This window comes from Dendrobates tinctorius, unplaced genomic scaffold (assembly GCF_039654945.1).
Source record: "Dendrobates tinctorius isolate UK_male_01 unplaced genomic scaffold, ASM3965494v1 ptg000104l, whole genome shotgun sequence".
Lineage (NCBI taxonomy): Eukaryota > Metazoa > Chordata > Amphibia > Anura > Dendrobatidae > Dendrobates > Dendrobates tinctorius.
The window spans coordinates 11,830,685-11,846,095 of record NW_027361772.1 but is presented as its reverse complement, the minus strand read 5'-3'; the positions used below and the strand labels follow the sequence as shown (position 1 = coordinate 11,846,095).

Sequence of the window (15,411 nt, the reverse complement as noted above, 5' to 3'; positions counted from 1 at the left end):
AAAACCACCTGCTAATTTGGTGAAATGAACAAGTGATCGCTTGTTTTGACCAATGGGAATCAATGAACATCCATGATTGTTCAAACCACCAGTATGGCATTTTGGATCTTTTCAGCCAATGATAAGCACTGACTGCTTCATCAGTTGAAAATTTTTTAATACCGGCCTGGTAGTCTGAGATGTTTTTGTGCCGTCGACAAAAGATCATTTGTCAGGCCATTTTTATCTGTTGTGTATGGAGGCCTTAATTCACAAAGTTTGAAGGAACAGTCAATTTCTATTTTCCACTTACGCAAATATAAAATAAAGTTTGTACATTTTTATTATTAATTTACATGAACTTTTTCCTCAGTTCTGGAGCTAATCTTCCTAAAACGTGTTCCTCTACGTCAATCCCCCCTTTCTTCAGCTGTAAGCAATTTGAAATCTCTTCTGGCAATTCAGTCAAGTTGTTGCCCATAAGGTCCAAGCTGGTCAGAAGAGGTAGCTGTCCAATCTCAGGTGGTAGAGTTGTAAGTTTGTTAGAACTAACATGGAGGGACCGGAGTCTAGTGCAGCGGAACAACTCACGGGGTAACAAAGAGATTTGGTTACAGTTGATTGTCAAGGATTCCAGACGTGTTAAGTGACCAACTTCATGAGGGATAAGTTTGATATGATTATAGCTTACATCTAAGTGTCTTAACCGAACAAGATTAAAAAGAGATACTGGTAAATTCTCGAGTTTGTTATTGGAAATTGAGAGTTCTTCTAAATTACGTAGAAGCTCAATAGATGGCGGGAGATGAGTAATAGCATTGTGGGATAGTCTTAAGATGGTGAGGTTTCGTAGACGGTGAAGTGTTCCTAGTTCTTCAACGTACTGAATACGGTTGGATGTTAAGTCGATGCATTGCAAACTTGTCAACCCAAAAACTGCACCAGGGATTTTAGCGATCTTGCAGTGACAAAGTTTAAGCAACAATAATTGGTTCATCCTTTTCAGTTGACCAAGTGACCCAAGTTCAGTGTCTCCATTCTGTAGGCTCAACTCTGACAGATGCCCAGCCACATCGAGCACTGCGGAAGGAAAATGAGACAAGTTCGTTGTCAAAGAAAGACTCTTAAGTCTAGACAGTCCACGTAAAGACTGTAGACGGATGGACCGATTGTTGGAGCAATTGAGGTTGCCAGAAAGATGTAGTTGACTTAAATTCTTCAAGGAGTACATCCAGGATGGAAGTTCTTCCATGTCTGTGAATCTAACATGAAGCACTTTTAATCTCTCCTTGATGAAAGAAAAAGCATCAGGGTCCATCTTGACTGAGCAGTGACTGATGTGTAGCTCCAACAGAGACTTAAGTTGAGACACCGCTCCTACAAACTTCGCAGATGAGATCAATTCAAGCTTGAGAATCTCAATCTCTCTCAATTCATAGACATCTCTTGGTATTACAGGTATCATGGACAGTTGCAGCTCAAAGCGCCCATTTGAGTCCTTGTAAATCATCTGTCTCAGTTTCTCCGTAGGCCACTCTGAATTAAGTGCCATCTCCCTGAGCCTTCCTTCACTTACAGCAGAGAGAAACACAGAGAATCTCCTTGAGTATAACGTGTCGTAGAGGTCTACCATGTGCAACATGAAGGCAAAATCATTTTTAACATCGGGGATATCACTAAAACCAGCACCTTCACTATTTTTTTCAAAGGAGTACACCTTCAGGGAATTACTCAATAACCAAAATAATGCATAGGCAGCTAGGAAAGCGTAGACACACACAAGTATAATATAGGTCACAAGAAGCTTTTCTAGTATGAAGGCCAAGTTGTGTGTGCAAGTGAACACAGAATATCCCATTAGATTTTGTATTCCTGGTTTACAAGGATGGTGGAAGCTAAATGAACCTACCAAACTGAGTGAGTACCCAAGGATTATTGCTACTTTAACCACTTTGAAAACAGTTTGACCAACATAAACTCTATATACAACATCTGAGTCCTCAACATGAGCTCGGAAATGTCTGATCTTCTCAAACAAAGCCTTTGCTTGCTCTCCCTCCTTTTTGTCCAAGATTCCAGACACTGAGACTGGCACAAATGACAATGGCATTTCATGTATTAATGGTGTCCTGGGGGAGTAGTCAATGGAACGTGAGCTGCTGGACTTTTGTCGGCTATGTTCTGGAGGTGGCTGGTCACTCGTTTCCTCAAGTGCTTTAGTAGTCCATGGAGATTCAAAGCATTTAGCCAAGATAGACAAGAAATGTTCAACCTTCGAAGATGTTTTTGGATACTTAAACCAAAAATTACTGCTCACCAGTAGCATTATAGTGTTAATAAGAGCCAGGTAAGGAAAATATTTGGACTGCCAAGGCACGACTTTGTGGTAACAGACAACACTCACGTACATATACTGCTGGTAGTCCAAATTGGTCAAGTGGCCGATACCTTTCGGAAAACTCGGAGTAGGTTTGGTGGCCTCATTAAAGTCATTTGACATGTTCTCGTCAAGCTTCGACTTTGGCATACAGACAACTTTATCCATTATAATAAGAAGTGTTGCAGAGAAGAAACATGTCATAAGCATTATTATAAGGAGATAATCCATGAGAACGTCCCACCAAGGTTTCACGGCCTTGAAATGGGCCTGGGTGTCTCCAAGCGATGCAGCCTCGCTTACTGTGATCATACCTAAGAGTGGGGAGAAAAAGCAGGAAAATATTAAAAACATTTAAAAAAAAATCACTTTTTGAGGTAGATTTTGAAAGTTAACAGTGGTTTTCAATTTTATTTTATTAGAATGCCTAATGTAATGTCTACGTTGTGGGTGCAATGTCTGTCTATGTAATTTAGAACCTGTGAGTGCAATATTTCTTGTCAAGCCTTGCTAGCCACTGACTAGATGAGGAACATGGACACTGTTCCCTTTCGAACCCTAATGCTGTTGGACAACTTAAAAGGTTTTTCCTTACTTAGCATTTTTGTGAAAAATGGAACGTTTTTTCATGACGATTTTAACAGAATTTCTGCTTTGCCAAAAAAGCTGAGGCAATGTTTTACTGTGAAGCCTTTATTGAACTATAAATGCTACCTATAATTTGTGAGATTTATAACAAAAATGTCTAAAACGAAAAACTTTTTTTTTTGCCCATAGCAATCAATCACGGTGTAGCTTTAAAGGGATTGTCTAGAGAAAACAAGTTATCACCTATCTACAGGATAGGTAATAACTTGCTGATCAGTAGGAGTTCCACTGTTGGGACCCGCAACAATAGGCAGAAGGGTGATTTTTTTCCATGACGGAGAACTTTAATACTTGTTACAAAATGGAGCAGCAGGTCAAAAGTCGATTCATTGTCTAGTGGGCTGCCGGAAAATGTGGAGCTCAGTGCTCACCTGCCCCATAAGGAATGAATGGCACAGCGGTTGAGCACGCATACTGCCACTTCATTCTAATTGGGATGAAGTGCCCTATCCCAGCCAGACCCCTGACAATTCACAAGTTATAACCTATTTTGTGGATAGGTAATATTTTATTTTTCACTAGCAAACCCCTTTATTTTACCGGAGCTGTGTAAAAAAAGAAAATTCTAAAAATCTGGGCTCTGATTGTTCAAGGGCAACAAAAACAGTTTTCCTTTAAAACAGTTTTGATAAATGGCGATCCTTGTGTTTTTTGTGTTTGTTTTATAGATCAGTGGCTTTAAAGAGAAAAAAGCAGAATGCTGTCGATATAACATTAACTATTAGAAGTGGAAAGGAAGAACAAAGACGAAAGAATCTAAATAATAAAAATATTGGAGAAAGAGAAACCAATCACAAACTAAAATGTTTCTATACTAATGCACAAAGCATGGGCAACAAACAAGGAGAATTGGAACTACTAACACAGGAAAAGAAATATGTCATTGGAATCACTGAAACTTGGTGGGACGCTACACATGATTGGAATACAAGACTAGAAGGATACAAATTATTTGCAAGAAACAGACTTGATAAAAGAGGAGGAGGTGTCGCATTGTATGTTAGAAACGCGTATATCTGCACAGAGATTGAAGCTTCAGAGACTGGGAGTTCTGTGGAAACTGTTTGGGTAAGAATACAAGGACAGAATAATGGAAAGGACACCATTGTAGGCATTTACTACAGGCCGCCTGTGCAAGCTGAAGATATGGATGAACACTTTATGCATCAAATGGCCAAGTTCTCCAAAAAATATGACATAGTTGTCATGGGAGATTTCAACTATCCAGACATTTGTTGGGAATCTCTCTCAGGCAAAACTAACAGGTCAAGGAAATTCTTATCCTCTCTTGCTGACAACTTTATCTTCCAAAAGGTAAGGGAGAAAACAATGGGAACTGCTACCTTGGATCTAATCCTTATAAACAGGGAGGAAATGGTTGAGGAGGTAAAAGTGGCTGGGACCCTAGGAGGTAGCGACCATGCTATTTTAGAATTTTGGATAACTAGAGGAGGAAGACCTGTGAAGACTCAGACGTCAAGGTTAGATTTCAAAAAGGCAGATTTTAAGGGATTCAGAAAGAGAATTGGAGGGATCCAATGGCTGGATATCCTTAAGAACAAAAATGTCCTGGAAGGATGGGAAATCTTGAAAAATGAAATTCTCAAAGCACAATTGTTAACACTTCCGAAAAGAGGGAAGAATAGGAAGCATATAAGCAAACCAGGATAGATAAACACAGAACTTAAGCACATGCTAAAAAGGAAGAAAGAAATGTTTATAAAATGGAAAGAGGGAGGCATATCTAAAGAAGAATATAATGCTGTCTGCAGAACCTGCAGGGCACAAATCAGATTATTAAAGCTGACAATGAATTGAGGCTTGCAAGAGACATCAAAAGCAATAATAAAGGATTTTGGGGATATGTCAAAAGTAAAAGAAAAGTCAAAGATGCTATAGGATTTTTACAGGATGAAAATGATGAAATGGTAAGACAGGATGTTGAGAAGACCGAACTTTTAAATTCCTATTTTGCATCTGTTTTTTCTCAGAAAGGAAATGTAACATCAACTGTTCTACACTGTGCTATTAAGGGAACAGAAGAATTCAGGATATCTATAAACAGAAAAATTGTGAGGAAACACTTAGCTAACCTAAATGAATTCAAGTCTCCAGGTCCAAATGAATACTGAATACCCCAGAGTACTGAAGGAGATAGCAGAAGAAATTTTTGAACCCCTCTCCATAATCTTTGAAAATTCTTGGAGAACAGGAGAAGTCCCAGAAGACTGGAGAAGAGCAAATGTAGTTCCTATCTTCAAAAAGGGGAAGAAGATGGACCCAGGCATCTATAGGCTGGTGAGTCTGACTTCTATACCAGGAAAGATCTTTGAACAAATTATTAAACAACATGTATGCAAGTACCTGGATAAGAATGAAGTGATTAAACAGAGTCAGCATGGGTTTGTAACTAATAAGTCATGTCAGACTAACTTAATTTCCTTCTATGACAGAATCACTGATTGGGTGGATCAGGGAAATGCTGTAGATATAGTATATCTTGACTTCAGCAAAGCATTTGACAAAGTATCTCACACAATCCTTATTGAAAAAATGACTAGGTACGGAATGGACAAGGCAACTGTTAGGTGGATTCATAACTGGCTTAGTGATCGGACCCAAAGAGTGGTCGTAAATGGCTGCACATCCAGTTGGAAGAATGTCTCAAGTGGGGTACCACAGGGCTCTGTCCTGGGCCCTGTATTGTTCAACATCTTTATCAATGATTTAGATGAAGGAATTGAGGGTAAACTGATTAAATTTGCTGATGACACAAAGCTAGGAGGGATAGCTAATACTAGAGAAGAGAGAGAGAGGATTCAAAAAGATATAAATAAACTGGAGCAGTGGGCAGCAACTAACAGAATAGTTTTTAACAGGGAAAAATACAAAGTACTACATCTGGGCAATAAAAAAAAAGCATATACAAAATGGGAGGAATAGGGCTAAGCAACAGCACATGTGAAAAAGACTTGGGTATACTAATAGATCACAGACTGAATGTGAGTCAACAGTGTGATGCAGCAGCAAAAAAGGCAAATGCGATTCTAGGATGTATTAACAGAAACATACAGTCTAGATCACGTGAAGTCATTATTGCCCTCTACTCCTCTTTGGTCAGACCTCATCTGGAATACTGTGTCCACTTTTGGGCGCCACATTTTAAAAAAGACATCAACAAACTGGAGCAAGTTCAGAAAAGAGCGACCAGAATGGTGACCGGTCTGCAAACCCTGTCTTATGGGGAAAGGTTGCATGATTTGGGAATGTTTAGCTTGCAAAAGAGAAGACTGAGAGTAGACTTAATAGCTGTCTACAAATATCTCAAGGGCTGTCACATTGTAGAAGGATAATCTTTGTTATGAACGGGTAGCCGAGGAGAAAATAAAAAACAACACAAACTAAGTCTCAGAAAACCAAAGAGGTTGGTAACTATGCAGACTGCAGATCCCTAATTCTAACCACACAACTAGTAGCAGTCGTGGAGCGTTTCTACGTTGGTCCTAGACACCTCGTCACAACCAGAGAGCTGCATAAGTTTAAAGCAGGAAAAGAGGAAAACTAACTGCCCCAGAGCAGACCCCAAAGGAAAGACAGCCCCCCACATGTATTGACGGTGAAACAAGATGAAAACACACACAAAGGCAGGAAAATAGGCTGAGCGAACGATGGGGCCCGACTAACTAGAAAGGGCAGGAAAGGAAAGACACTGTTTACAGTCTGCCAAAAAACCCTACAAAATGTCCAACACAACTGATAGCAAAATTAACCCTGAAGTCACTAGACTTCTCCCACTAAATCAGCACTCTGAAGTATTCTGAGACAGTGCAAAAAGAGGCCAATCTAACAAGGGACAAAAAAAAGGCAATTTGGCAAATAAGAGAGGAAATTCAGCACAGCCCAGCCGGGCTGGCTGACCACACAAAAAACTGAAAAGACCAACAAGAGCAAGTGTGAACATTAGCAAAAAAACAAACTTATCTTGAAAGACTGGAATAGAGCTGAGTCCTAGAGCTGAGAAGCAGACTGAATCACCAGCAACAGGATAGGGCGTCGGCTGTCTTATATCCAGTCTGATACTCCAGAGATCCAATCATTATCTTCCTCACCAGGTGGCAGATCACTACCACTTAAACCAACCTCACTACCTCCCGTCACCACCAGAGGGAGAGCGGAAGGGGAACTCTCAACTGGTGGAGCACAAAATGAGCTCATAACACATCTTATTCTCATTTGCACAAGGAAAGACTAGAAGCAATGGGATGAAACTGAATGGGAGGAGACACAGATTAGATATTAGAAAAAACTTTTTGACAAAGTGATCAATGAGTGGAACAGGCTGCCACGAGAAGTGGTGAGTTCTCCTTCAATGGAAGTCTTCAAACAGAGGCTGGACAGATATCTGTCTGTGATGATTTAGTGAATCCTGCTTTGAGCAAGGGGTTGGACCAGATGGCCCAGGAGGTCCCGTCCAACTCTACGATTCTATGATTCTATGATTCTAACCCTTCATTTTAATTGTCCCATTCTATGTGCGAAAGATCACCGAGCGATCTGATGGACGTTAGTGATCGCCCCCTCCGCCTCTAATTGATGTGGACGACATATCCTCCTTATAAAAGACATTTTTTTAAGTACGTGAGGAAAAGCCGGGTTTATATAAATCTGTTGTATGGAGGGGAGTACAGAGGGCTAAAAGGTGAACGATGAATTACCTAAGGAAAACCTTTAAAGTAGTTGTTTGCTACGCTATCACTTATCCTATCTTTCCCAACTTATTATGGGAAGTATCTCTGAGATTTCAGCTCTGAAGCCTGCCGAATTGTGAATGCAGCTCTTGGCTATAAAAAGTGCTAGAATTTTTAATTAATTAATATAAGAAACATATTTACAAAAACTCAAAATAATAGGTAAGTAATATATTGTTCTTGTTAATTAATCACTTTCGCCTATTGCAGTCAGTTTGCGACATTTTAATATGGACTATTTTTCGTTGGCTTAGGTCATCAGTATTAGACTTCTGGAGGTCTGACTTTCAACCTCCCCCCACGACCAGGTGCGTGAACGAGCGTGTTGGGCATTCATCAGGGGATCGGCTGTTAGGAACGGAGGAACGCACTAAATAAAAATAATAATAAACGCAGTTCGGGGTCCACCGTGCAGTAGGTGTTACAACCGCTGCTGGGTGATGGCAGGCGCAATATGGCGGTATAATGCGCACCGGTTCAACTTCACCCGTAGTGCGCAGTGCGGGCTCCGTTCACATACAGAGATGCCGCAACACTAAAACACAAAGAACACTGAACCTGTTAGTGTCACAGGGTTCAGTAAAATGCACATACGGTATCTGGTCACAGGAGCAGGCCCTAAGACCGAGGATCTGCATCCTTCTAGACCTACCGTGTGTGCGGCGTCGCTACTGCGAGTGCCAAGAGGGGCTGCAACTGCAGCGCGGCGTAGGACACTGTCGCTCGACGACAAGGCTGGAAGGCAAGCGCAATGTTGGACGCTAGCGTAGAGGTGCGGAGAGTACAGTGGCTTAAGGCTTGCCACTGACTGGCGCTGACTACTAAACTAAATCCCTAACCACATGCGGAATATCAGCGGGAAGGGGTTTCAAATGAGTCAGTCACCAGAATCATACATCCGTCACCATTCACACATAGCAAGTATAATCTATACTAGCGCATGGCGGAACGGCCATGCGCGCTTTTTATAGCTGTGCGGGACCTTCCAGATCTCCGAGAAGGACCAATGAAATCTGGAACAGGACCTGGGCACATGACTCCCGATCTCCAATGGGAGATCGTCTCGTGAGCATGCCCAGTAGGAGCACAGAGGGACAGTCTCTGGAGCGGTCTGCTGCAAAGTAATCTCCTCTGCAGTAGAAAGACAGCAGGAGACCACAGAATGTGAGGCTCTAGATTCCTGCAGAGCAGACGCAGAAACCTGACGCCTAACATTACCCCCCCTCCTAGGGCCCCCTCCTCTCTGAGCCTTCCAATCCACCACCCTGTGCCCATCAGAGATACAGGCCTCAGACTCGTCCGAAGGCAAGTCTGATGTTCCGGTAGGTGACACGAAAACCGGGACACGTGGAAGGTATCAGAGGCAGCAAGATCGCCAGGTTTAAGAAGGGACACTTGGGAGACAACGGGCGTGGCAAAACCGCCCGGAGCATAAGTTGAAATGGAACGCCGCGGTGTGTCAGCGGACGTCTCCACTCTCTGTTTAAGGAGGCTTACCTGAGCCCCCGAGGCGCATGCCTGAATATATTTCTTAATGTCCCGAGCCCTGTGCGGCCACCAATACGACCCCGCCAGGAGTTTTGTGGTCTGCATGTAGCCACAGTGACCACCCGTCCTGGACGAGTATGCCCACGCGAGGACCTTCGGCCGATGGTGGGGAGGGACAAAGGTCTTGCCCGGCGGCACAGAGTTTGGCCATTGCGGGACACTGTTGTCCTGAGAAACAGCATGTTGACAATGGTAACCGCAAATGGAGTTTTGCGCCGGACGCGCCTCGAGAACGGCACGAGACACCTCCATGGACTCTGGGAGTGGAGTCTCTGGCTCGGGTGGTTCCAGAGGCTCAAAAAAGTTGGGAGCCGAGGTAACCTTCCGTTTGGATTGAGCACGCTCCAGACCGCGCTCCGGAAAAAGGGAGATCAGTGTGGGTAGAAATGGCAATCAGCTCTTCCAAACTTGCAGGAACCTCTCTGGTAGAGAGCATCCTTAAAATGCTCCGCCAAACCTCTCCAAAACACAGGGATGAGGGCTTTATCAGACCACTCCAGCTCGGAAGCCAGTGTCTGAAAACGAAGCGCATACTGACTAACCGAGAGGGATCCCTGAGTCAAAGCAAGTAGCTGTAGAGAGGTGTCGTGCGTGACCCATGGTCCCAGGAAGACCTGCTTAATAGCTGTTAGAAACTGAGCAGCGGTCCGAACCTCTGGGTCGCCACGCTCCCATAGTGGCGTAGCCCACTCCAACGCCTTGCCCGACAGAAGGAAAACAATAAACCCCACCTTGGCCCGCTCTGTAGGAAATCGCGCAGCCAGTAACTTCAGCTGGATAGAGCACTGGCAGACGAAACCCCTACAGGAGGTGCCATCGCCAGAAAATTTATCGGGCAACGGGAGGCGGGTAACTGTCGGCACATGGGAGGACGTGGACATACGAGAAACCGCCTCTGCGATCGCCTGTACAGCAGCCTCCGAAGACTTCGCCGCTGTGATGACATTCTCAAGAGTAGCCAACCGGCCCTCTAGCTGGCGAATGCACTGAAGGAGATGCTGCTGATCTGCCATCACTAGCCAGACCCTAGCGCTAGTATAATGTTAGGAACGGCGGAACGCACTTAATAAAAATAATAATAAAGTGCGTTCGCCGCTCGGGGTCCACCGTGCAGTAGGTGTTACAACCGATGCTGTGTGATGGCAGGCGTAATAAGGCGGTATAATGCGCACGGGTTAAACTTCACCCGTAGTGCGCAGAGCGGGCTCTGTTCACACACAGAGACGCCGCAACACAAAAAACACTGAACCTGTTAGTGTCACAGGGTTCAGTAAAATGCACACACGGTATCTGGTCACAGGAGCAGGCCCTAAGACCGAGGATCTGCGTCCTTCTAGACCTACCGTGTGTGCGGCGTCGCTACTGCGAGTGCCAAGAGGGGCTGCAACTGCAGCGCGGCGTAGGACACTGCCGCTCGACGACAAGGCTGGAAGGCAAGCGCAATGTCGGACACTAGCGTAGAGGTGCGGAGAGTACAGTGGCTTAAGGCTTGCCACTGACTGGCGCTGACTGCTAAACTAAATCCCTAACCACATGCGTAATATCAGAGGGAAGGGGTTTCAAATGAGTCAGTCACCAGAATCATACATCCATCACCATTCACACATAGCAAGTATAATCTATACTAGCGCATGGCGGAACGGCCATGCGCGCTTTTTATAGCTGTGCGGGACCTTCCAGATCTCCGAGATGGACCAATAAAATCTGGAACAGGACCTGGGCACATGACTCCCGATCTCCAATGGGAGATTATCTCGTGAGCATGCCCAGTAGGAGCACAGAGGGACTTAGTCTCTGGAGCGGTCTGCTGCAAAGTAATCTCCTCTGCAGTAGAAAGACAGCAGGAGACCGCAGAATGTGAGGCTCTGGATTCCTGCAGAGCAGATGCAGAAACCTGACGCCTAACACCAGCAACCTGTTTACATGGCACGATAATCAACAAGCGTTTTTAACAACTCTCGCTCGTGATAATCTTGATGTGTAAATGTAGCATTAGGAAGGGTTCACATGAGCGCATTTCATGGTCAATATACAGACTATAATGTTCAGTCTGATTGCAGGTTTCCCGGGTCCAAACCGGCATCCTTATATATACCGATCGAGATCCGCAGTCCGTATATTGACTGTGAAATATGCTCATTTGAACCCAGCCTTATTCTGTAGCATTTTATATGTTACTTCTTCACATTCTGCCTAATTAATATACTGCTTTCAGATAAAACATCTGCCAGCCAATAGCACTCCATATATAGGAGAATGACAATTTTCTAAAATGGTTTTGTCATTTTAAAGCATCAAATAATTGCACTATGGTCCAGCATCCAAAGCTAAAGTATGCAGACCCCTTTACATTTTTCACTCTTTGTTTCATTGCAGCCATTTGGTAAATTCAAAAAAGTTCAAAATTCTTTTGTAACCTTGGCCAGATGTGTGCCTTGCCACAATTCTGTCTCTGAGCTCCTTGGCCAGTTCCTTTGACCTCATGATTCTCATTTGGTCTGACATGCACTGTGAGCTGTGATGTCTTATATAGACAGGTGTGTGCCTTTACAAATCAAGTCCTATCAGTTTTATGTGTTGCACTAGAAATTTGTTTCTATGCATAACTGTGACCCAGTTTTTAGTCTATATATGATACAAATATATATGAAAGCGGGCGGTAAGGTCCTGGATAGCAGGTATGTGTTACTGAAATCTTTTTTTATGTTAACTGGATGTTGAGTCCCGTATTCAGGAGAAACCAAAAGAGTCTGTGTGGGAAAGGTCGCTCCCATTCTCCAGTCCGGGTCTTACTGGCATAATAAAATGCCCCTGGTCTAGCTCAGGTAGTAGTACTAGTGTGCTGGGGCTGGAGAAAGTCAGAGCTAGTGAATCTGTCTGTACGGCAGTCTGAGAGGTCCTTGCAATACCAAGTTGGTGAGACCATTTGATTTTGTTTGCCTTACCCAGAGAGAGGACTGTTTATTATTTGCGATGAAGAAGGGCTGTTTCATGATTCTGTTTTAATAGAAATACCCTATGCGTGACCATGTGGCTACCAAGAGCTGAAACTCCTACAATATACAGCGAGATTTTAATGTTGTGCGCACCATACCTACTGGTAATGAAATAGTTTGGATATTGTATATATATATATATATATATATATATATATATATATATATAGGAAAAAAGTATTTAGTCAGCAACCAATTGTTCTCCCACTTAAAAAGATGAGAGAGGCCTGTTATTGACATCATAGGTAGACCACAACTATGAGAGTCAAAATAACAAAATAAAGCCAGAAAATCACCTTGTCTGATTTGGCAAGATTTATTTTGCAAATTATGGTGGAAAATAAGTATTTGGTCACCTAAAAACATTCAAGATTTCTGGCTCTCACAGACCTGTAACTTCTTCTTTAAGAGGCTCCTCTGTCCTCCACTCATTACCTGTAGTATTGGTACCTATTTGAACTTGTTATCAGTATAAAAGACACCACACACACCACACCAACGTGCGTAGCGGTAGCGAAACGTGCGTTGGAGTGGTGTGTGGGAGGGGGGGGGCAGTGGAGCGCCAGACTGGTTGGTATTTGATTTTTCATTTAGTTATACTCTTGCACTATTGCACTTTATCCTATCATTTATGGTTGACTAGACTAGTACAATTCTCTTATGTCATGTGCACTTTACTCATTTTTATATGGGAATTAATTATCATCATCTGATCAGGTTATTTACTTATATATTTTCCCTTTAATTTATTTAATAATTACTATATTATTTGTCACATGGTGTTTTATTGTATTATTGCACTTGTGCACCTTTTACTTTTATGTGCATTAGTATACATTAATATATATTTCACTTATGATATTAATTTTATATTAGTTATTGAATCTTTGCTGATTTGTCTGCCTTTCCATGCCCCTTACATCACATGTATATGACATTTGGTTTTATATATTTTTTAATAAATAAAAATGTTTTAGTCATAAACATATTTTCTTGTTTACATCATGTTTTGGTATATTTTTGTGTAACCATGTTTTAATCATTAATAAAGCTAGATTTTTTTTAATATAGTAAGACTTGGAATATATTTTTTTGGGTTACTATTTGCTTTGGTATTCTTACTTTATTATTATTTATGGTATTTCTTTTCTATGTAGGTGTTTTACCATCAGTAACACACTACGCCGCCAGTGACTCAGATCCTGCAGTGCCAGACGTGTCCCCCTGCTTAAGCCAGAACATGTCTGGGCCCATCTGAAGTGTGCTAGAGAGCATTCAGATTATCCATAAGAGTACTGGGAGAATGTCATATGGTCTGATGAAACCAAAGTAGAACTATTTGGTAGAAACAAAACTCATCGTGTTTGGAGGAGACAGAAGGCTGTGTTGCATCCAAAGACCACCATACCTACTGTGAAGCATGGGGGTGGCAACATCATATTTTGGGGCTGTTTCTCTGCAAAGGGACCAGGACGACTGATCCGTGTACATGATTTTTTTTCTCATTTTGTCTCTCATAGTTGTGGTCTACCTATGATGTCAATTACAGACCTCTCTCATCTTTTTAAGCGGGAGACCTTGCACAATTGACGGCTGACTAAATACTTTTTTTCCCCCACTGTATATATACACTGGTCATTATTTTGATTATGTGCTGCCATTGCCTCCATAGTCATATGTTTGACACATATCAAATTAAATAAATATGACCTAATCAGTAACAAAAACCACAAATGTAACATTTGTTGGAAAGTCTTTGCACCCACATTGTAATGAAAAAGAAAAGGATACCAGAATTAGGGCACGTTTGCAATAATGAAATCTGCTGCATTCTTTTCCTGGTTTTTGTTATAGATCATATTATCTAGTAATGGAACAATCAGCATCACTAGACTTCTTGTAGCTTATTTTTCGTCTCATTTTTATAAAGCTGTCCTTTACCTGTGAAGTGGTATCTGGCTTTTTGTGCCTATTTGACCCATGGACGTTCCCATGTATGAACTATTGGCCTTCAGGGTTCTCCTGCTGAATTCTCGCAGCTCAGCAAGTGTTCTTACCTTGTTGGAGTCTTGCAGAACTCACAGTCCTTACCTCTACGGACAGCGAGCATTTTTAAACCCAGGAAGCTGCAGCAAATTCTTTCTCAATCCTGGACAAGCCTCGGCGTGTGCCTTGTACGATCTCTCCTCTTATCTTGAATGTTTAAAATTGAGTTTTCACAACTTCTTTCCCAAGGCTAAAAGTTTTGTCAGAAACTTTGTCTCTCCGTCCAGTTTGCACGCGCTTCTCCCTGCGAGTTACCTCTGGGAGTCGGCCGCCTCTCCCACACTAATCTTTGGTTGGTTTAAGCATGAGTCAATCACGCATAACTTGGCTTTCAAATACTGTGTACACATCTGACTAGTTATTAAAGGATTTACAGGTATGAGTTTTACACTGTGTACCGATTGGTTTATTGAGACCTTACGAGTATCTTGTTCTCTACAAATGGCGGCAAGCTTTAGAAGTTTGATGGTAATTTTGCCCTTTAAAGAAATTTAAAATAAAAAGAGTGTACACTCATTGGGGCTTACTCAGACTAACATACACTATGTGGTCCTCTCCACGTTGCACCTACAGGAGCTTTTCTGAATTTCTATTCTAAATCCTTACACATTAATAAAGATTTGGTTCTCCCTTTGCAGTTATAACAGCTTCTACTCTTCTGGGAAAGGTTTCTAAAGATTTTTTTTTTACATGTCTGGGGATTTTTTTTTACCATCCAGAAGACCATTTGCCCATTTGATGCTGGATCCAGGTATTCTAGTTTATCTTAAAGGTTAGGGATAGGGTTGAGGTCCGTGCTCTGTAGGGCCATGTTCTTCCTCACCAAACTCCCCCAACCTTATCTTTATGGACCTTATTCACTATGCACAGTCATGGGGAACTGAAAAGGGTCTTCCCCAAACGGTTTCCACACATTTGTCTAGATTTTTTTGGTATTCTGAAAGATTAAGATTTCTCTTCACTGGAACTAAGGAGCCTAAGCTGATCCCTAAAAAAACAACCCATAGCCCCTTTATCCCTCTTCCACTATCTTTACAGCCGACACAATGCAGTCAGGCAGGTAATGTTT

The 15,411-nt window shown here is 42.4% G+C and overlaps 1 protein-coding gene across 3 annotated transcripts; it reads right to left on the bottom strand.

Moving 5' to 3' along the window:
• Positions 1–304: 304 nt before the first annotated feature.
• LOC141100339 (volume-regulated anion channel subunit LRRC8D-like) lies at positions 305–14,661 on the bottom strand. 3 transcript variants are annotated; one of them, XM_073588749.1, is made up of 2 exons: positions 14,354–14,661; positions 305–2,670 (listed from the first exon to the last, which is right to left on the bottom strand). In XM_073588749.1, exon 2 carries the CDS (start codon positions 2,666–2,668, stop codon positions 332–334), a length of 2,337 nt encoding a protein of 778 aa, XP_073444850.1. In that variant the 5' UTR covers positions 2,669–2,670; positions 14,354–14,661; the 3' UTR covers positions 305–331. The 3 variants fall into 3 exon arrangements, with proteins under 3 accessions (XP_073444850.1, XP_073444849.1, XP_073444851.1); XM_073588748.1 differs by having other exon boundaries at positions 14,388–14,661; XM_073588750.1 differs by lacking the exon at positions 14,354–14,661 and adding an exon at positions 14,238–14,347.
• Between the last annotated feature and the right edge of the window lie 750 nt (positions 14,662–15,411).